Genomic DNA, 21608 nt, shown 5'->3' with positions numbered 1-21608 from the left:
AGATAAAACAAATCAAAACAAAATAAACAATGCTTTCAAATTGAAAGATAAATGGTCAAACTTTATATATATAAAAGTCTCATGAATTATTAAACCTTAGGTTAGGCGCAATTTGGATAACACGCAGAAATGTTTATATTTACCTTTGGAGATGATTGTTTGGCTTTTTCAAGAAAAGCCAAATAACATATTTGCAAATTAAAGAATATGGATAAAATTTTTATATATGTGTTCTTGACGATCTAAAAGCCAAGGCTAAAAAATAAAATACAATAAAAAAATCCAAGATGAATTCTAAATTTAAAGTTAAAAATCAAAATTTTGACTTTCCAAATTTAAAGTTATAAATCAAAATTTTGACTTTTAACCATAAGCAGAAGTAAAAGATGCATGATCAATGGTTACTGTTTGTGACAGAGAGTCGGTAAAAGTTCAGGTAACCTAGAACTGATATATCTTACCATATTGACATGGGAATGGACCAGAATGCAGCATCAAATGAAAATATATGCAACTGTACATTGCATATCAGCAACCAATTCGCTTGTAAATGTCGTATGCTAAGATCAAAGCAAAATCGAGAAAAAACTGAAGCTGGGCTGTGTACAAATTTGTTTTTCAAGGCCGATCATTTGGCTTTTATAAAATTTTTAACTCTAAATTTATGAATAAAATTTTTATATACATGTTCTTAACAAGGTTGAAAAATAAACAATAACAAAAAACCTTAAAATTAACTCCAAATTTATGGTTAAATATTTAAAATTTGATTTATAACCATGAGCACAGCGAAAAGACAGGGTGTCAGGATTCTGTTCCCCGAATAGTTTATTGTTAGAAGTCCATGAACTGCTTTCTCTGAAACTAATCAAAGTTTAGCTGTACTGCGACTGTTGAATTCAATAATTAAAATTGGCTTTTTAGTATGATGATTTCACTTCTCGTTCATCAATGCCGCATGCAAGCCTTAAAAAAATAAAGAAAACTGAGTTATATCCCCACGTCTCTGGTCATAAACTACATTATTGCCTTTCCATTCATGACTTAACAGATGTATCAGCTAAATAATTCAACAATTGAATCACCCAAAAACTGATGTGTTAGGTAGCTCAAAATATAGAGACCTCCCAATATTCTGGGGAACTTCAGACAAAAGAATACCCTAAGCTCATAAAGGCGTGACATATGGACCACCTACAACATCTAATCTAGCAGACGAATCATTCGGTTCATCAGTTACTTTCAGAAGGTTCAGTGACTTACGTCGCCGTAGTTTCCTCGCCATCAGAAGCTTCTCCAGACGTTTTCCTGTCAATGGGACTATCCTGATGATGCAGATGTCCCTGCTGATCAATTACAAGGGCTACTTTCAGTTTCAGAAGGATGGTTCTCTTGCATTGCATTAGCTTTTTCCTTATCAGAAGCTTCTAGCAACTTTAGTTTCTTGCGAGCAGGACTCTCCTGACGATCAAGAGGTTCCTGCAGATCAGTTGCTTGGCTGCTTTCAGTCTCAGAAGGTTGTGTGGTGTGCATCGCCATAGGGCCACCTTCATCAGATTGTTCCCTAATCTTTCTTTTCTTGGAAACAGGAAGGTCTAGATCACCATTCTGCTCTGCAGAAGCTTCATCACCAGACTCAGCCTGAGATTGACTTGCACATACACCATTCTCAATGCTGGCTTCTTGTACATCAGATTCTCTTGGCTCAGTTACTGAATGCGGATCCTCGAAAGTTGACCTTGAAGAATTACCACCGGTTGCATCCAACAGCGAATATAACTGTGCCCTAACAAAAACTGCAACAGAAACTGCATGATCATTAATCAAAGTATCACTGGGTGGGCAATGAACAACATTAGCCAGTGCCTGGTAATATCGAAATAGTGCCAATGATGGTGGTGCTAGTCCCCTTTGGCGGGACACTTTAGTCGACTTAATTGCATGTTTGCAAATGTTTCCCTTAATGGACCAGCTACAATCACACAATGCAATATCAGAACCTGGATTCACTATTACATGAGACCTCTCCTTGTTTTTCTGGCAGACCACTCTGGCACAATTGCCTTCGACAACAACATCAGAATCTGGGATTTGCAATCCCTGCTGCCATGGATTTAGGCCACTTTTCCACTCACTCCTCCAGTAACGCGAAAAGCTGTCCTTGCCAGAATATTCATCCAACCAGTAGTAGGAATGGACCTTTGTCCCCAGCTTATGAACCAACCAATCTGCACGGTGATAGACTCTTTCATTGGCCTCATTCAACAGCCTGAGTTTTAGGAGGTGATGGTAGCTCTCGATTGCTGAAGCAACCTCCACTGTTGCCAATGGGGTGGTTTTCAACATGGTTATCCATGCCCCTGGAAAACATTCAGCAGTCAGCTTTAGCAGATTAAATAGTGAAAGGCAATTCATCAAATAGCAGTAGACTCAACAATTAGAATTGAAATTCAGATGTGGCCTAAGCCAATGAGATAAAGGTACATGGACCAACCAAGTCTTGGAAACCATAGAGCTCTGAAGTAGTCCAAAAAACTAGAACAATCAACAAAATCTTCCAGAAAAGCTTCAAATAATTCCATGCCACCATTTCCTCTGCAGATATTGCAGATTAGCTCCCCAAGTCGCTTAGCCACCATTGGACGCTTCTCAATATCTGGGCACTTCTTCATTAAATTTTTGTGCCAAGCATGCCTTATGCGCCATGAGCTAATCAGCACAGGGCATTGGAATACTTCCCTGTTCAACATGCTATTACAGTAAGGAACTGCAAGCCCAGAAAGAGTACACTAAAAAACTAGATGAAAATAGAAAAGCATCATTTACTTTATTGTGCGCACATCTGCTAATGGATCATCAATAATAAAGCCACCCAACTGCCATGTTGGATCTTTTGTACGAACTCGATCATAAAGAGCACCCATCCATCTATATGTTTCACCATGTGCAAAATTCGGAGTTATGGTCCAAGCAACAGGAATTGCATTTTTCTGTTGGTCGAAAACAAGGAGGCTGTGTACAGGATACTGCAAAATGGTACATAGAAATGCTACCATGAAATCAAGCAAATTTTAAAGCACTACTGGAACAGACAATGAAAAACTATCATTGACAAACCTTTAGTTTGTTTGTTCCAAACCTTGAATCAGAAGCCAATAAACTACGGTTGCCATACTGAATCATCTGCTGGAGCTGCCAATCTGTCTGGATGCCCACGATAAAAGTCTCCGTATCTGAAAAGTCCTCGTATAAAAATATATACTCTTGGTGATTTTCAACCCATATGTTAATGCTAACAGCATCATCATCATCAAGTTCATAAACCGAACGACGTATTTTCCTTTCCAACCTCCTAACATATCTGTGAGTAAGAAGATCATCTCGGTTTGATGGACCTCCCTGCTTTTTGACCATTTCTGTATGTCTCTGCATTATGGTCTCCACTGGAATACCAACACAGAGCAAAGACATAATCTGAAGACGAAGTTCATCTGATATGTAAGGTGCAAACATTGCCTTCGTCCCTACAGCCATGGTGTCCATGGGACCATGGCAAGGGTTTCCTTTCTTATCTATATGCTTATTGTGGTTATATATCACGAGAGCCACAGATGGTTCAGCGATCAAACGCTTCACAATGAAATGGCAAATACACCCCCTCTTTGTATGAGGGCGACCAGCAGGTGTTTTCCTCTTTGTTGAACAGTTCCGGCTAGGGCGGACAGAGCCACCCTTTCTATAATCATCTGGACCAAAAGAACACCAATACCTGAAATTAATGGTGTCATGAGGCTCAAATGCTTAATGTAAGTTATAACCTCTTTAATAGAGCATACCTAATGTTAAAGACATGATATAAGGAGCATGATCAAACATTCAAAAGAGATGATCAGTATAAGAAATAGAATAGCCAATATCCTTAGCAAAGAGATAGCTCAACCTCAATGATGAATTCATTTTAGTGTGCAAGATGAATACACCCAGGTTTATGTCCCGGTTTTAAACTCAGTCACACAAAATGCATAATGCTTACATTTACTTACAGAATATACTCGAGTATCCCGTCAACTTTTGGTTTGCAGTTCATTGTTGGTGGGCGCCTTCGCCGTGCTTCAACATGAAATCTTGTTGGGCATTCTTTGCTGTTCGATTCTCCTCGAACAAAGTCATTCACCCTTGAAAATGGAATAAGCGCAAGCCTGTCCATTGAGTCCCTCCAGCCCTCCACCCTGGACCACATTATATCCGCTGCCGAAAACTCCAGTGTGGGCGGATTCTGAACTGGAAGAGTCAAAATTTCATCCCACCTAGCCATCTGCATTTGCATAGATATTGCCACAAATGAGCAACAAAAACAAAGCCAAATTTTCGCGAATATATTTTTTTAAAAAGAAAAAAGTCTCTGGTCTGTGCAAAGGGGACAGCATAGACAAACACAAAACAAAAGCATGTATTGTATGACAGTTGCACCAAACCAAGTGAGCTATCATGCCTTAGGAAAAAAAACTTGTTCTCTGTTCACATCACATTATGATTTAGGGGGAAAAAATACTTGCAGTTCAATCAAAAGGAGCATATTCACAATCTCACTAAGTGATTCAAGCAACCTAGGCAACAGGGAAGTTGGCATTAGGTTTTGTGTTATGTCAAATACTGTTAGACATGAACAAGTACCACCTAGGAAGACTTCCCATCTTTCATCCTTCACTAAGAATAAATAACTAATCTTTGTTTCATCCAGGGGCGGATCTAATGTCCCAAACTTTTTTGGGAACAAAAAAAAAAGAAACTGTTATCAGTCTCCCTTAAGGTTATTATCAAGGCAAATTAACCCAGATCCAGAAGAGAACCTATCTAGGGTTCATGGAAGAGACAAAAAAAAAAAAGAGTGCGTCGAGAGAGAGAGATGGATGCTCACCGGTGAGGACGCAGGACGACAGCGGCGCCTGCTTCAGGCGGGAGTAAACGCCGAGGAGAAGAATGGGCGGATGAGAGGAGGAGCCGGCCCTGGGGCCACCGCAAGGGAGGGGGGGGGGAGCTCGCCGGCCGGCTGCCTCCCTGCCACGAGAGAGAGGACGGAGAAAAGAAAGGGTATAGGCTGAGGAGATTTAGACAGGGGCATTTTGGTCTGAAAATTCAGGTGACTGCAAAGCTTAAACCTGCTACCTCCGTTTTGTTTCCATACGTTTTGTGTTTGATTTTTTGGTCGTAACGTTTGACCATTTGTCTTATTTAAAATTTTAGTATAAATATAAAAAATGATAAGCCGTGCTTAAAGTTCTTTTAATAATAAAGTATGTCACAAGAAAAATAAACGATATTTCCATAATTTTTTAATAAGACAAATAATCAAATATTGCAAGCAAAAAAGTCAAACATCGTACATTAGAAAACGAATGAAGTAATAATTAAAATTAGGGTTAATTAGATTCATGTCATTATAATGGAGTGACATATTTCAAATAGTTCTAAAATTATAACGACATCCTTACAATTAGTCAAATAGTGATGACATATTTCAAAACTAGTAAATTTATAATGGCATGATCTAATCAACCCTTAAATTTTAAGGTTAATTGATACGTAGCATTACTACCCTCCTAGTATGAAAAAATATTAATTATTGGTCTAATAGGAACAATACCTTTATAAATTTCAGGAATTTGAACCATGCCACTGTTTGCGGTACTTAAATTAAATTGTTAGATCAAAATATTTTATTAGGCCTTTCTCATCTTTCCATCTCATCTCCCCCATCTCTAGTCTACCACATCTCGTGTTTGGCATCACCATTGACCTCTCCCATGAGTTCGTCTATGTTGTTGGATGGGTCTACTTTGTTGACCGAGACAGTGAGCCTAGATTTGAACATGAACCCCATTATGTTGCTTGTCATCTACACGATTGGCGACTATAACTTCATCATCTCCTACCTCGACGAGAAGCTCATGGTCAAGACCCACTACCTCATTGACACGGTTCCGCCTACCTCGTTGCCTTAACATTAAGAATGACGCCAACGCCAAGTTCAAGGGCTTCATCAAGGTGGTCGATGTGGTATGCCCTCTTTCTCATTGCTTTCCTCTCTTTCTCTCTCTACGTGGTGGCAATCTACACACTGGCCGACCAGGCACCACCCTTCATCAGTTATGCCATTGTCGGTCGGTTGTGCAATGTCATCGCCCCAGTCCCTATTGGGACTGCTCCACCAACCAAGTACCACCCTAACGCTTGTGCTCTTACGCTGAAGAGATGGGGCTACGAAGATAGGGGAAGGAAGAAGAAGGGGCAATTTGGTTTAAAAACTATTTTCAATGTATCAAACGAACATATCTCAAGTATCTGCTAAATTATAATGGAATGGCTTCAAATAAGTGGATAATAATTGTATTTTGCTACGTCACTTGTTAGAACTTAGAAGTGGTATTGTGACGAATCAAACTGTTGATAGTGGTATAATAGCAAAATTTTCGACCCTGGTAGGACAAGAAAATATGCTCGAGGCACAATTATTTTCTCCTTTCTTTTTTTGGACACAAATAGGCTTCTCCTCTGATTATTTCTTATTGATTGATCTTTTTTCAATTACTTACTCTATATTTTTATATATGACGCTGTTGACTTTTAGGTCCACGTTTGACCATTCGTCTTATTGAAAATTTATATCCATATATGCAAAATTATAAGGCATACTTAAAGTTTATATAATAATAAATCATATTATAATAAAATATTTAATAATTATATTTTTTTTAAATAAGACGAATGGTCAAACGTAAAGCAAAAAAATCAACCACATCATATAAAAAAATATGGAGGGAGTATATGTCAAGTTTAAACTACTACTTTTTTCACAAAATCAAAATCAACCATTTAAAACCTCGTTGTCACTAACAGAAGTTTGAAAATTATAGAATAAATATATAGAGTATAACATGTAAGATATAAAAATAATAATACAAGGTTTGACTATTTTCATAAATAATGAAGTAATTTTAGAAAACCACAATAATTTGTGTCACTCAAATAAACCGATTATTTTGATGCTAAGACTTAACAAAACCATGCCCCTATGTATGTTGAGCACATATTTACTTCAACAAACTTCATCCTATAAAGTGTCCATGGAATTTTTAATTATTAATTTCTTAATACAAGTTGTTGCCTTAATTCTTCACTATGCATCATATTATTGTATATATGTTAAATTTACTTGATGTTTAGATAAAGTGGGGTTACGTGGAACTCATGGACCATAAAACATGTTGTCACATGCCATATATCACAGTACTCATGATTTTATGTTTCATCATTCATCTTGGATCAAACATCACATTTAGGGGTGGGCAAAAATAAACCAGTCACCGAACACTACACTGAACCGAACTGGTAGCGTTTTTTTTAGTTATCGGTTAGATGTTCGTTTTTTTTTCTGGATTAGTCTTCTGCTTAGAGATCGGTTTGTATTCGCTGCAAACTAAAGACACCAAAGAAACCTAAGTCCTCGCGTAGGAGTTGGTTAATCGCCTTGTCCCAAGCGATTATTGCATGCATGCATAGAATTTTCTTTTCCCAAGTAGGTGTGGGGTCCATCAACCATCATGGATTGTGCACCATTCATGTGTGACATGATCAATAACAGTGCGGGGCCCATCAATGCTTTGCTCCTTGCACCATGCATGTATGAGGTTTTTCCTATTTGGTATAGACCGAACCCGAGGAAACCAAACCGATTTTCTTCGGATTTTTATTTCGGTTTTTTTAGCTAATTTTGTTTCTATTTTACATATGCCGATCTTAACTTAAATTGAAGAAACCAAACCAAACAAACCGAAAGAACCAAACGCCCACCCCTAATCACATTACACACTTCACAAATGATGCTCAATGTATACATATCACTACATCTTGCGAGCCCAACACTTCACAAAATAATACTTGAATGTGTATCTAACAGTTAGATATAAATGTCTTTACCTATTTATCAAATAGGTCATTGTACATTTGTTACAATAAAACATGTGGTTTTCTAACATTTTCTATAAATAATACATCTCTATTAGAGCTTGTCCCAATAAAGTTTGGTATATAAGTGGACTAGTATAAAAAGATTATTTCAGTTCGTTCTTTATTCAATTTGAAGCAAGAGGCTCCTTGGTTGAAAATAATAAGAGAAAAACAAAGAGAAGGTTAGTCTCCAACCATAAAAGTGAGATAAATTGCTCACAACTATTATACATTACACATTAATTTATCAATAATTTTCTAATATTGTTGAAATTTTTATAATTTTTTATATAAACTTATTCTTTACCCCCATGTGGTGTGAAACAAAATATTTATCATTGTATTCTTCTTTTTCTTATTTTGTCATCCTTTTTATTTTTGATAATGATATTCTTAGCTCGAACCACTAATCGTTGCACCTAAACACTAGTTCATGGGCCATACTTCATAGTATATATTATTTATGAATTTCTACACGAGTTAACGGTAATGATCCTAATCCATGTTACTTTGCTAGTTTAGAGTTTCTGAGATACTTTTTAAACCTAAGTCATAATGTTTATGATGTAATAATATCTTTATGTAATACTATTGATACAAATAATCCTATAAACTTATATAATATGTACAGACAAATAAGGGATTGATATTTGTTATAAATCTAATTATTATAGTACATTATAAATATATTTTAAGTGATCTTAAACTTCTCTAACTTGTTAATGTATAGAAAAATACACCAACTTTGTTAGGGAGCTCTAGAAACAATAAGTATTTTAGAATAACTAATGAATGCATCCTCAATTGATATTTTATGGTGGATTTGATGAAATTAATTTGATATTATAGATCTTGGTGTGTTTTTTTAGTAAACTTTATTAAACTTAGTGAAGTTTAATTTTAAAAAAACTTAAGTGACTTACAATATAAACCAGAGGGAATAAATAACGACAAAAATATATGTTTTAATTTCAATATATATTTGCAGGTAAAATAACAAATTAAATAGAAATATTAACAAAATTTTAAAATATTATTAATAACAAGATATTCTATTATTTTATAAACTAACTTTTTAACCCAATTATTAAATTCTAGGCTCACCACAGTTTCATCAAACGTAATGAAGGAGTCTAGTTGCAAAGATATGTAAATATATGTTAATTTTGCCAGTTCACATAATTTTCCGTGGAAGTGGGGAGTATTTTTTTTTGTTTTTTTAAACTTTTATGTATTATACTTAGACCCACTTAACAGAGAATTTAAATTTTCAAGAAAAGATTTCCAAGCAACTATTTTAACAAATGATATGATCAGCAAAGTAGTACAATTAGATAACTTGCTAGATGGCACCTACGGCTTTTTTTTTCTATTTTTGTTGTTGTATTTTACTGATTTTTTTCTCTTCTAACTTAGAACTAAGGACAAACTTTGGAGGCGTCTTAGATACCAGAAGCTTTGTCAACTTAAATGTGCTTGCTTTATGCAATATCATGTTTATTTTTCTATTAGTTTATTGTCATTGAAGTTAGCTTACATGTTCAATATCTAATCTTAATATGCAAAATAGTTGGAAGTAACTACTATGCATGGGAAATAAGCTATAACATTGCCAAAGGGAAGTAACGATTAAACCTATTAGTTTTTAAAAGTAACACGTGTCCTCTTTTTTCCACATGAACGGAACATATTTGTATCCGCTATTCATAACATGTGTCATGGATCATTTGGGCATGTCATCATATTTGTGAGAGAACTAGGTGGAGCTAGTCCAGCCATCGAAGGCCATCTATAAGGAAACAAGACATAAAAAAGTGGTGCACAAGTATGTTTACTACTGAAAGATATCGATAAGTAAATTATGTGGATGATACAGATGATAAAGATCATGTGGATGAGTATAAATCTCTCCCTACATATGAGACTGAAGATGATAAGGATGAATCTTCCCTAGAGATGTAGAGATGATGATGAGTATGAATCTTCGCCCTGAGAGAAGAATGAAGACGATGACGATGAATCTTTGAATGAAGATGATGACGATGAGAATGAAGATGAAAGTGGTGACTTGACGAATCTCTAGTAGGAGTACAAGTAATCAGATGCTAAACGTTGTGGGGAACAAGGAACAACCGGCAAACATGATAAAACAGCAGAAGGTAGCAAATTTTTTTCGTAATATTTACCTTTTTTTCTATCATTTGCACAAGTTACTTTCTTAGATTTATGATTTTTTTTGCAAAATACCATCATATGGTATATATTTTATAATTTTCTTCCACTTTTATGTATCGTTTCCTACTAGTTAATTTGATTCTATATATAGTTGTTCTTTTAGATCTGATTATTTTTAATTATTAAGAAGTTTAGAGGGTAATCTACAAAATTCACAATGAGAGTTGTTGGGTGGTAAATTTTTTGTCACCACCATTGTCTTCTTTTAAAGTAGTATGGATTTTTATAAAAAAATATTATATGGTTTTTATTAAAAAACACTGAGAGAGTGTGATGATTATTATGAGTTTCATTGACATAATGTACTATAAATATTCATGACAGTTTATGAATACATCATTCTGTTTTATCCCATGTACATGTTTTAGTTCTAGTTTAGGGCGGTTAGATGAAGTGCTCGTTTGGTAGGAACAATTCTATATGAGGGGTCTAGATAGGAGTGTGACAACTTATATACTGAGTTAACTCCAACCATAACACCTTTGGCTTAACCCTTCTACGTGTAGAGTGGTAATTGTAAGTAGGATGATATGTGAACATGGGTCCACTCTATGTGTAGAGTGGGTTGCGTGCATTTAGGGCTAGGGTGTTACAAGTATATTTTACATCAAAATAATATTCTTTATAATGTGGAGTACATATGATATAACTTGTTTTCTCTATACTATGTTGTAAATTGAAATGTGTGGGTGTGCAAAAACAAAAAAAAAATATGTGCAAGCTAGAGAGAACCTAATATCTTTAAACATGAGTAAAAATCTTATTTGTTGATATTATTTCCAATATGAGATTTAAAAATTAACAAATAGGTTGGTCCATATGTATATAGCCAATAAGTTTTTTGATTTAGATTAAGTTTTTTTATTTTAGAACAATTTTTATAGCATATCCCTCTATATTATCTCAATAGGGTTACTAGAGACGCGCTAAGCCATTACCCACGAAGTATTATAGTACTGGAGCATATGCTAGGGTGGCTCATTAGAAAGGATAGAACTTAAAAGGGCTGAGGGGACCACTAGAACAAGGGGCAACCACACCACTAACTCACAAAGGTGAGGGTATAATAAGTAAACATAATACAAAGCGAAGGGGATAAAGTACATTTCGTATAATCTGTTGCGTAAACAAATATCAAATAACCATAAAGTGTGAAGTATGAAATTTTGGCCCTATCAAACCGAAAAACAATAATGCTATAAAAACTGTATTTTTTCTTTTCTAGCAACATGGATTCTACATACGATAACTATTCACATTATGAATGAGCCTCGTTAAGAAAACCTAACACATTGCGAATAACAAAGATTATACCAGATAAACCGGCACCAACACCCTTTATTGCCACGAGCACACCACATATGCACCTTCTTTATTAAAATTTGAGGTAGTTGTTAAGCCACAAGAAAGTAATATAGTGTGCATAGATGTAAGGAAAGTAGAAGAGGAAGGTTTAGCATACTGCTATCTATTAGAAGAGACTCAAAAGAAAAGATAACAAAATATCATCATCACATGTTAACTCCATGCCTGGTTTCAAATGAAGTGAAACAGTAGACATGTAAACAAACAAGCTAAGAAAATACTAACAGACAATCTTGTCTACAAAGGTGCCTTTTAATCTTTCATATAAAAGAAGTACTCTCCCATTTTGAAATATAAATATTTTTAGGTTGTTTAGCATGGATTAAGGGGTTGTTTAGATGGGGCTAAAATTTTTACCCCTATGTCACATCGGATGTTTGGACACTAATTTAAAGTATTAAAAATAGACTAATAAAAAACTAATTTCATAAATGAGTGGTAATCCGCGAGACGAATTTTTTAAGCCTAATTAATCCATAATTAGAGTATGTTTACTATAGCGTCACATATGCTGATCATGGATTAATTAGGCTTAATAGATTCGTCTCGCGAATTAGTCCAAGATTATAGATATGTTTTATTAATATTCTACGTTTACTATTTATAATAAGCGTCCAAACATTCGTTGGGACAAGGGACTAAAAATAAGTCCCTTGTCCCAAACACACCTAAGATTGAAAAGAGAAAACTATGGTGCCCCTTGATACATAGGAAATATAATGAGTGATAGGATAGGTGAGGATAAATGAGAAGAATTTTGAATGTCAAGTGGTTCATGGAATGTATAGTGCTAGAAATGCTTATATTGTGGTGCAAGATTAAAATCCTTGAAATGTTGACATTTTGAAACATAAGGAATATGTACTTAGGAATTATACTTTGAGTGACAATGTAACTAGCTTGTACATTTAGTCATATTTTTTCATTGTGGTCCATTGTAGTTGAGAATTACGTGCAACTTCCTTTTTAATCCCATTAACTCTTCATAGTTAGATTTTGAACCATATCATGAGACTTTGATTCATGTTATAGACACTACTAGCTAGCTTTGGTTACAAAGCATAACATACACTAATGAAATTTGCAAGCTACTTTGTTTTTACACACACAACATTGGCTTCAATAATGTGTATTTCATAACATTCATGCGTGTCAAGTGGTATTTGCAAGAAATTCGAGACCTACCATCCAACCACCAAAAAATCAGGATACAATCAATTCAATTATAGCATGTTGGAACCATAATTCCAACTGTTGTAACAACGAGATACAAGTAGTTCCTTAACAAGATCAAATAATTGCACTACTAACAACTCTACGTTTAACGACCATTAACCCTTAGTAATTAGACTAGCTCCAATACTCTTTACTATCATTTACATGACATATCTCTTTCTAGGTTGTGGCGCTTGAGGTTATTGTTGTCATGAAGACACATGGAAGTAGTAAACATGGAAATAAAGGTAGAGGACAAAGGTTTAGCATACTACTATCCATTGGAAGAGAAGATGAAGAAGAAACGAGAAAATAACATTGTCACTACTTGACTCCACCTTGTTCCAAATAAAGTGAAACTATCAACGTGTATGTGGAAGAGGCTAAGGAAATACTAGGTGGCTTTCATATAAAAGAAGCATGTGCTTTGCAATTAAACTTCAAGTGATGATATATATAACTAGTTTGTGAGTTTAGTCACATTTTCTTTCATTGTGGTTGACTACAGTTTAGATGCGGATGCAATTACTTTTTATTTCCCAAGCTATTTAATAGTTACCCCTTTGTTCCAAAATATAAGACACATCTACCATTAACATAATGACCAAGAAACATTTATAACCACCCCCACCCCCAGTTTAGATTGTCTTGGTGCATGTATGCGTGCATGTGATGTGGTTGGACTTTTTAATAATGAAGATTTAAAATAAATCGTATTTAGATGAGAGAGATTTGCTAGTTTGTGCAGGCTTGTATGCATGACAATGGACAGAGAAAAAAAAATAGTTACGCCTTGTATTTTGGAACGGAGGGAGTAGGTTGTTAACCATAGATGCAAGACTTTGGTTCATACACATTACAACTAGTATTTTTTTTGTTTGCTAGGAACTATGACATAAATTTGTATTACGCTAGCTAGTGTATTTGTTAGCAATAAACATCAACTTCAATAAAGTGTACTCACTTTGTCCCAAAAAGTATATCATTTTTGCCTTCTCTTGTTTGTCCCAAAAAACAAACTTTTTCTCTGATGCTCAAATAGATTCTCGTAGAAATTAGTGATATATATACTTCCTGAGTTGTTCCTTACCTTTCATTACACCCTCTTCCTGTTCAAGTTGGAAGATTTTATTCTTCCTATACATGCCATTCGTAATCATTTGATAATACTTAGTATTGTTATCACCTTCGAGGATGTGTTTAGTTTTGCTCTTTGATAGAACATTACTTCCTCTTCTCTTATATGATTCGCCAACTTGTCCAACTCCTCAGTTCTTGCAAGTAGCCGCTCTTTCTCATTCTTGTAAGTTCCATTGGTGTTCTTCCCACCCTGTTAGAAACCGCCTTAGCCTACGTACTTTGGATTGCCACTTCTCCATGGTCTTTGATCCCCGATTCTCTTTTCCTCAAATGTCCGCAACCAAATCATGAAACCCCTCCCTTGTAATCTATCTCAGCTCAAGTTGAAACAAAGGTTGCTTACAAACTTTTCCGATCCCTGAATCCGACAACAATGGCATGTGATCATAGGTCTCTCCTAAAAGCTCTAATAGTGGCTAGCCAAAACTTTAGTTCCCACCGTACTCGCAAGTACTATGTCAAGCTTTTCAATTGTTGGATTTGGTAGGGAGTTGGCCCCCGTAAATTTGCGCCCGGAGAGGTCTAACTCTCACAAGTCTAAGTTGTCAATTACAGCATTAAATAAGAAATGCCACATCTCATTATACCTATTGTTGTTTCCTTACCTTAGATTCCTAATGATATTGAAATCATCACCAATCAACCAAGACAATGAGTGCGTGCTACATGAGTTGAGAAGCTCCACTAGGCAGGCTTCCTTGTATTCCTCTTGGAAAACTCCGCCAAAGTCCATTGAAACACATCTACATTGTTTCTCACATAAAACTTGACATAAAAATCACCTTCATCTATACTTGACACATCAATTTTCATTGTATTAATGCCCACCAAGATCCCTCCCAACCTCCCTCTAGGTCTAATCCAATGCCACAAAACTCATCACTAGCACAATTTTTTTAGAGAACTATCTAAGAACAAGTATTTACCCGTTTTCGACAGAGCAATAAACTCTAGCTTTTGCTCTTTTGTGTTGTCCGAAAGGAACTTGTATTTAGCCAAGTCACCAAGAGCTATGTTATTCCAGAAGGTCCCTTTTACTTATTACAAATATTTCTTAAGGAAGCTACCTTCAAATTTTGTTTCAACCCTAACTTATAAGAGGAGTTGAAGCTATGGACCCTAGGTCGTAGCATCGAACCACAACTAAGGTGATCATGTCCCTCATCCATCAGCTACTAAACTAAACCCAAGAGTATGTTATCCAAATCATCACCCTCCTCACTCTCTATCTCATTTTGAGCACAAATATTGTCAGACCCCTTACCCCTATGTTACCAAAGATCTTACCCTCTGTTTTTCTTAAGTAGAATAAAGAAATTGAAACGTGGTCAATGTCTTTCTATTTTTTGCATTCTCCATTGAGTGCTCCCCACCATTTGTAGCTAGCCTAGCACTTGATCTTGAAGGCATTATCACCACCTCCTTGATCATGGTAGTCTGGCCCTCCTCCTCCTTCAACTCATGATACATCTTATCACATTTGTTCTTTCTCTTCCCACATCACTTTATCATATATTTTCCCTAGCACCTCCTTTGCTACCACGTCTGTGATACTAGGTGCCATGCCAACAAGATCCCTCTCGTGTGGTCCTTTACCCTCCATGTCTCCCTTGTTCTCATTTGCACCTAACCCTCCACCATCCTTCCTATCCACATCTGCATCATCGTTTTCCCCTCTTAGTTCCTCTTTCTTCCCCCTTCCTTAGTTTTCTCCATCTCTCCATCCTCATCATCACCCTCAGCATCTTGTGCCATCTTCACCTCGTCTTCATTCTCATCAAACCCCATTAGCTGAGCCTCAAACTTTAGTTCAAAGCATTGTCTCCTATAACCACATCAAGATTTTTGGGGATCAACTTCGAATTTAAAATAACCACAAACACTCTCTGATACTCAACTCTTTCTAGTGGTTTCCGTATCCACTAACTAAGTAGCTCCTAGCAAGAAGTCTACAACCCACAAGTTAAGATACTCCATAGGCTTCCTTCTTAATCCAAAGACTCGCACCAAAACCTTGGGCAAAAGGAAACCCTCCTCCTTCTCCTGCCACTCCTTAAATTGCAATCTAACCAATGTTGCTTTCCCGTTAACTTTCACCTCCGCACCACCGTAATTATAGATCTTTGTAGTACCGCCTTGGACATGAATGGCACCACAAAGGAGTTCTCTTCGTGCTCCTTCAGCTCATGCTCTCATCTTGTCGAGCAAACTCTCTTTAGCTATGCGGCTACCTCCTTCTTGCTCACCTTCCTATCCACAACCCTAACCACTGTAATTTTTGCATTGTTACTTCCCTTTTGTAGCGGCGGATGTGAGATATAATGAAGCCCTAAGCATTCGACCGTATATCCCACCGCATACGCAAAGCATGCATGTCAAGTTATAATTCCAACGATGTAGCCCTAGCACCCAACCGTCATAAAAAGCAATACACAATCAATTCATTTCGATTATAACAAGACACAACCCTAACATTTCCATCCACCCTAACAGTAAGAAAAACAATACACAATCAATTCACTTGTAGCATGACACGACCCAAAAAAATAAGAAGGGATCGGTTCAATCATAAGATTCAATAATAACATTACTAGCTGCAAACTAACAGCTCCGCAATTTGCCTTGTTTAAATTTTAAAAACCTTTCACAGATCAGAAGATAAAGATGAAAAGCTCATGCAAACAAATAGCCAAAATTAACAGCTTGCATTGCCTCCAAAAACCATTAACCACTTGTCATGAGTACACACCAGCCAAGCCACGCACAGCACAGCTAAGAAACTCCCTTCCAGAAACGGCTTTGCCTTCAAACTTGATCACCACTACCTCCTAACCCCCGTTTGAATTCCTGACCGAATATTCCAGATGCCCCGCAAGGGCATTCCGGTCATTCGCCCCTCCCCAGCGAAGACGCCCCCGCCACGTGGACACTTCCACGCCGGAGGATGCGATTCCAACGGCACTCCTCCACCCTGCAATTACCATAATACCCCTACCATTTTTTTCGCTCATTTTTAATTAATATATAATACGACGCGTCACGCGTGCGCCTCTCCGTCTTCTTCCCCAATTTCCCCTTCTCTTCTCTCATTTCGCTTCGCTTCCCGCTAGCTCTCCGAATTCGCGACGCCACCGAGCAATTCGTGTGGGAGAGGGGGATCGGAACCCTAACCCTAGCTGTGGGGGGGTGAGGGTGTTGTATGGTGGGGCGGATGGGCTGAGGGTTTCTGGTGGGGGTTGATTGGAGTTGGGTTGGGGGTGGGGTGGGGTATGGGTGGTAGGAGGAGGAGGAGGAGGGCGGCGATGGAGGGGGAGGAGGAGGAGGTGGTGGGGGTGAGGAAGCGCGTGGTGCGGATCATCTTCCGCGACGAGGACGCGACTGATTCGTCGAGTGGCGAGGAGGAGGAGGGGGAGGAGGAGGCGAGGCGGGTTGCGATGAAGCGCTCGTGGCTGCGGTGCCATGAGGTGGAGAGGAAGTTCACCGGCGTGCGGCTGAGGCCGTGGGGGAAGTGGGCGGCGGAGATCCGCGACCCCAAGGACCGCAGCCGCCGCCTGTGGCTCGGCACCTTCGACACCGCCGAGGCCGCCGCCGCCGCCTACGACGACGCCTGCGTCCGCCTCCGTGGCCCCGGCGCCGCCCTCAACTTCCCCTCCCGCCGCTGCGTGGCTCCGGTCCCGGCTCCTCCAGCTCCAGCTCCACCGCCCCCGCCGCCGCCACCGACCGAGGAGGAGGAGAAGAAGGTGCCACTGCTTCCGCCGCTCCTGCCTCCGAGGAAGAAGCCGCTGCTGTTCCCGCCGCCGCTGCCTCCAAAGAAGAAGCCGCTTCCACCACCGCCGCCGCCGGAGAAGGAGAACACCCCGCTCCCGCTGCTGCTACTTCCTCCGAAGAAGAAGCCGCTTCCGCCGCCGTCGCCGACGGCGGCAGCGAAGCTCGAGCCCCCGGAGTCGGCGGCAGCGGCGGCGCCTTTCGTCCCCAAGCCTGTCTGGCCCCTCCTGGCCGCCGGGAAGCGCAAGAAGCAGTCGGGCTGCGGCGGCCGCATCCCCGCCCTCAACACCGCCTCCGCCGCCGTCGAGGAGACCGGCCGCGCCTGATCCTCCCCGACCTGCCATGCCACCAACAACCAACTCGAAATCTCCCACCCACCCAAAAAAAAAAAAACCAAAAAAACAAATAACACAAACCATCCTAATGTGAAAAGCTTAGTGATCATTCCTTTTGATATGATTCGATGCTGTTAATCTCATCTGATGCTATCATCTCTGTACATACATATCTTTAGGAATCTGGGAGAAGAGCTCATCAAAACTGATCTGTAATATTACTTTAGTGTTCTGTAATACACCACCTGATGAAACCATCTCATCTCATGTAGTGGTAAGCCGTGACATTTGTGTTTTGGCATTTGTAATCGATCGATTCGAAGAAAATTTGTGGAAAAGAATCGAGTCAGGATTGATTCAAAACCTTGGTCTGGTCTGGTTTGGTTTGGTTTCTTGTATAATGCAACGCAATCCACTCGTCTGGATTGTTTGGTAAGAGGTACTATCTCCGTCCTCATATAATTTCGTCTGTCTAAGTATAATTTCGTGTCTGTCTAAGTCCGAATTTGTTTGGTGTCATCTTATTTGAAAAAAACTATTGATCATATAATTTTTTTTAAATAAGATGAATGATTAAGGTTAAATATAAACAGTGTAAAGATACATTTATTATGAGAAGGAACGAACACTTGTAAAAAGAAAAAGAAAATGAGTGACTAGTTTAAGGATGAGTTGGATGCTGGCATTGCCATGTTCTGGTGATCACTGATCAACCTGTGTGGTTGTGGGTGTGTCACAGCCGTTGGATTTGGGGCGTGTGGTGGAGATGTTCGCAGAAGATTATCTATATTTCTCTTGCTTTACTAGTAGTATTACTTCTCTTTTGTTTAGTGCGTGTGCACGTGCAGGTGTAGAGCGCTGCTTTTCTACTGCTGCTGATGTCTGACAGCAGCAGTTGAGAGTATCTTGACGTCCAGTTCTGCTGCAGGAGTGAAAAACACAGAGAAGCTTCAATGCTAGTACATGGCTTGTTTTAGGCTGCGTTCTTCTGCCTAAACTTTTCTCATATTTGTCCGTAGATTTTATGCAGGCGTTTTCCAAACTATATATATTTTTAAAAAAATATCTATAAAGAAAAGTTCAATGTGCCGTGAGTTCTTTTAAGACCGCGGTTTGCTCCACAAATTTTTCTTATGTTTTTCCGTGGTTTATATACACATGGTTTTCCAAGGTCTGTTTTGTCAAAATTTCATCACGTTATATCTCTAAAACAGATTTATAATTTTATAATAAATTAATTCTATTATTTACGCCGTCGAGTAACTATCAAAATATTAGAAAACTTTTTATCTTTTGTTAGAAAACACAGCCCCGGTACTTGCTCTCGTGGCATGGAGAAGAAAAGGCTCTCTTTCTTTTTTCGATCTGTTGCGTTGAAGTAGCTGTGCTGTGCCAGGAGCTTTTTTGGTGTTTTGTGTGAAAAAATATCTGTGTTCGTTTATCCACTGGTTGGCAGTGCGTGCATCCATTTTTTTTTTCCTTTTACCGGTACTTGTAAGATGGATACCAGTACCACTCTCTTCGTTTCAAACTAAGATTATCTTTTCAGTTTAAATTAAAAGTATATAAGTTTTATTTAGACAGTTCGTAAAAGGGTTTGACTAGCAGAATCATCGTATTTTCTTTTAACCGATAAAATACTACTTCATCCGTTTCATGACGTAAGATGTTTTGACTTTTGTAGTTGTAATATTTGACCATTTGCCTTATACAAAAAATTATAAAAATATCATTTATTTTATTGTAACTTTCTTTATTATCAAAAGAACTTTAAGCACGACTTGTTTTTTTTATATTTATACTAAATTTTTAATAAAAAGAATGATCAAATGTTATAACCAAAAAATCAAATGGAGATGGTATGTGCTTAATTACTCGGTAGAAGTTATAGCATGTGACTCTTTGGTCTTTAAAAAACCCTACTTCACGAGATGATGATGTTGTTGTCATTGGTCTTGTGATACTGAATCAGTCTCAAAAGATTTTTAACCACAGAGATAACTCTTAGTGTCTCATAATAATTTTGTTTTTTATTTCTATGTCCAACGTGACCCTTCGTCTTATTTAAAAAATTCATAAAAAACTTAAAAGAATTAGTCATACATAAAATACTATTTATGTTTTATCACATAGCAACAATAAAAATATTAATCACAGAAAAGTTTCAAATAAGATAAAGAGTCAAAAATTATATCTAAAAACTGAAAAGTAAATTTATTTTGGACGGAGGTTACTATCAATATTTTCATTCGTGGCATAACCATCATACCGATCAATTATTGCTTCTAATACTATCAATATTTTCATTCGTGAGGTGCTCAACGCTATGTGTCAGTACCCCTGGCGTAAAAAATTCACCTTCTACAACTATTAGCGGGAAAATGTATTTAGACCGTTGTAATATCTATTTTTAGAAAATATTCGCATGATAATTATTTATAAGATTATTATACATAATATCTTGTCCACATGGAATAATTAAGAAACATATTGGCCTAGAAGTAAAGTAATTTTTAAGACTAAAAATCTGCTACCTCTCTCCCAAAATATTTAAATAAGAAGTATAATATAAACAGCCAAACTCAGATGTCAATAGTACAAAGATGGAAGAAACTCATATTACATAATAACTATAATAGATAATATTAAAAACAAATATATTAATCGATAGTCCTCTAAAAGAGACTAGTGATAGTGGTTAGTGGTGAAGCACTGCCCATCCACCACTAACTAATTATTTTTTAAAACGAAAAATGATATAAGACTTACATAGCAACCACTCCACTTCCTATCTACTTTTTTCAAAAGAAAAAAAAATTATGAGACTAATGGGTTCATATATTTTTAACAAATATATGCTATAATTCAGGAGATGCTATATAAGAAAATAAAGGTAATAACATACAATAATAATAATTTCGTAACTATATATTACTACATTACTACTCCAATAATGTGTATAAAAAGCAATGTTGTTTCTCTGGTCACCGATCTACCATCACATGCCTGGCAATCGATCACCATACATACCTTACCAAAATATCAGAGCATCATTTTACAGGATCACAGAAATGTGGATAAAGATGGAGAGGGGCAACTTGGAAACCAAGGGGCCGAGCTTGCTTGGGAGCTGAAACGGCGGGGGCAGCCTCAAAGCCACGGCTTTTGTGCGTCGCTAGCTAGTGATATGCAGCAGATGATGGTAGCAACTTCTTCAGCTTCAAGTTCAAGTTGCAGTGCAGTGCAGAGCAGCAATCAAGGCTGACACGCTAACGGCCGACATCGCCTACCTGCTGCCGTCAATTAGGCCTTTAGCTAGATAAGGGCCCACATGTTGGTGACAGTAGCTATAGCTGCTTCTGTCATCACGCATTCCGAGGAAACCCATGTTTTTTCTTTCCTATTACTATTGGTTTTGTAGTTATAATGCTTGGAAAATATACCTCCTCCGTCTCAAATTTTTTTTTCTAGTTTCTATATCTAACGTTTGACCATCCGTTTTATGTAAAACTTTATAAAAGAAATACTCAAATAAATTAGATATGT

The 21608-nt window shown here is 37.5% G+C and overlaps 2 protein-coding genes across 3 annotated transcripts; one reads left to right on the top strand and one right to left on the bottom strand.

Moving 5' to 3' along the window:
- Positions 1–889: 889 nt before the first annotated feature.
- Positions 890–5042, bottom strand: LOC102718937. Of its 2 annotated transcripts, XM_015839927.2 has the most exons (6): positions 4919–5042; positions 4044–4315; positions 3118–3769; positions 2827–3026; positions 2495–2739; positions 890–2360 (listed from the first exon to the last, which is right to left on the bottom strand). In XM_015839927.2, exons 2-6 carry the CDS (start codon positions 4313–4315, stop codon positions 1351–1353), a joined length of 2379 nt encoding a protein of 792 aa, XP_015695413.1. In that variant the 5' UTR covers positions 4919–5042; the 3' UTR covers positions 890–1350. The 2 variants fall into 2 exon arrangements, with proteins under 2 accessions (XP_015695413.1, XP_040382153.1); XM_040526219.1 differs by lacking the exon at positions 4919–5042 and having other exon boundaries at positions 895–2360; positions 4034–4131.
- Positions 5043–17026: 11984 nt separating this feature from the next.
- On the top strand, positions 17027–18425 carry LOC121054941 (ethylene-responsive transcription factor ABI4-like). The gene has a single exon (XM_040526037.1). The coding sequence runs from the start codon at positions 17232–17234 to the stop codon at positions 18051–18053; it is 822 nt and encodes a 273-aa protein (XP_040381971.1). The 5' UTR covers positions 17027–17231; the 3' UTR covers positions 18054–18425.
- The last annotated feature ends 3183 nt before the right edge of the window (positions 18426–21608 follow it).

This window comes from Oryza brachyantha, chromosome 7 (genome assembly GCF_000231095.2).
Source record: "Oryza brachyantha chromosome 7, ObraRS2, whole genome shotgun sequence".
NCBI lineage: Eukaryota > Viridiplantae > Streptophyta > Magnoliopsida > Poales > Poaceae > Oryza > Oryza brachyantha.
Note: the sequence above shows the minus strand (reverse complement) of the source record. Positions and strands in the feature narration are given on the sequence as shown.

Coding starts and splice junctions, on each gene's coding strand:
- LOC102718937 (XM_015839927.2), bottom strand. CDS start 4,315: ATGGCTAGGTGGGATGAAATTTTGACTCTTCCAGTTCAGAATCCGCCC. Junction 3,770..4,043: donor GGGATACTCGAGTATATTCT/GTAAGTAAATGT, acceptor CATTAATTTCAG/GTATTGGTGTTCTTTTGGTC. Junction 2,740..2,826: donor GCAGATGTGCGCACAATAAA/GTAAATGATGCT, acceptor CATGTTGAACAG/GGAAGTATTCCAATGCCCTG.
- LOC121054941 (XM_040526037.1), top strand. CDS start 17,232: ATGGGTGGTAGGAGGAGGAGGAGGAGGGCGGCGATGGAGGGGGAGGAG.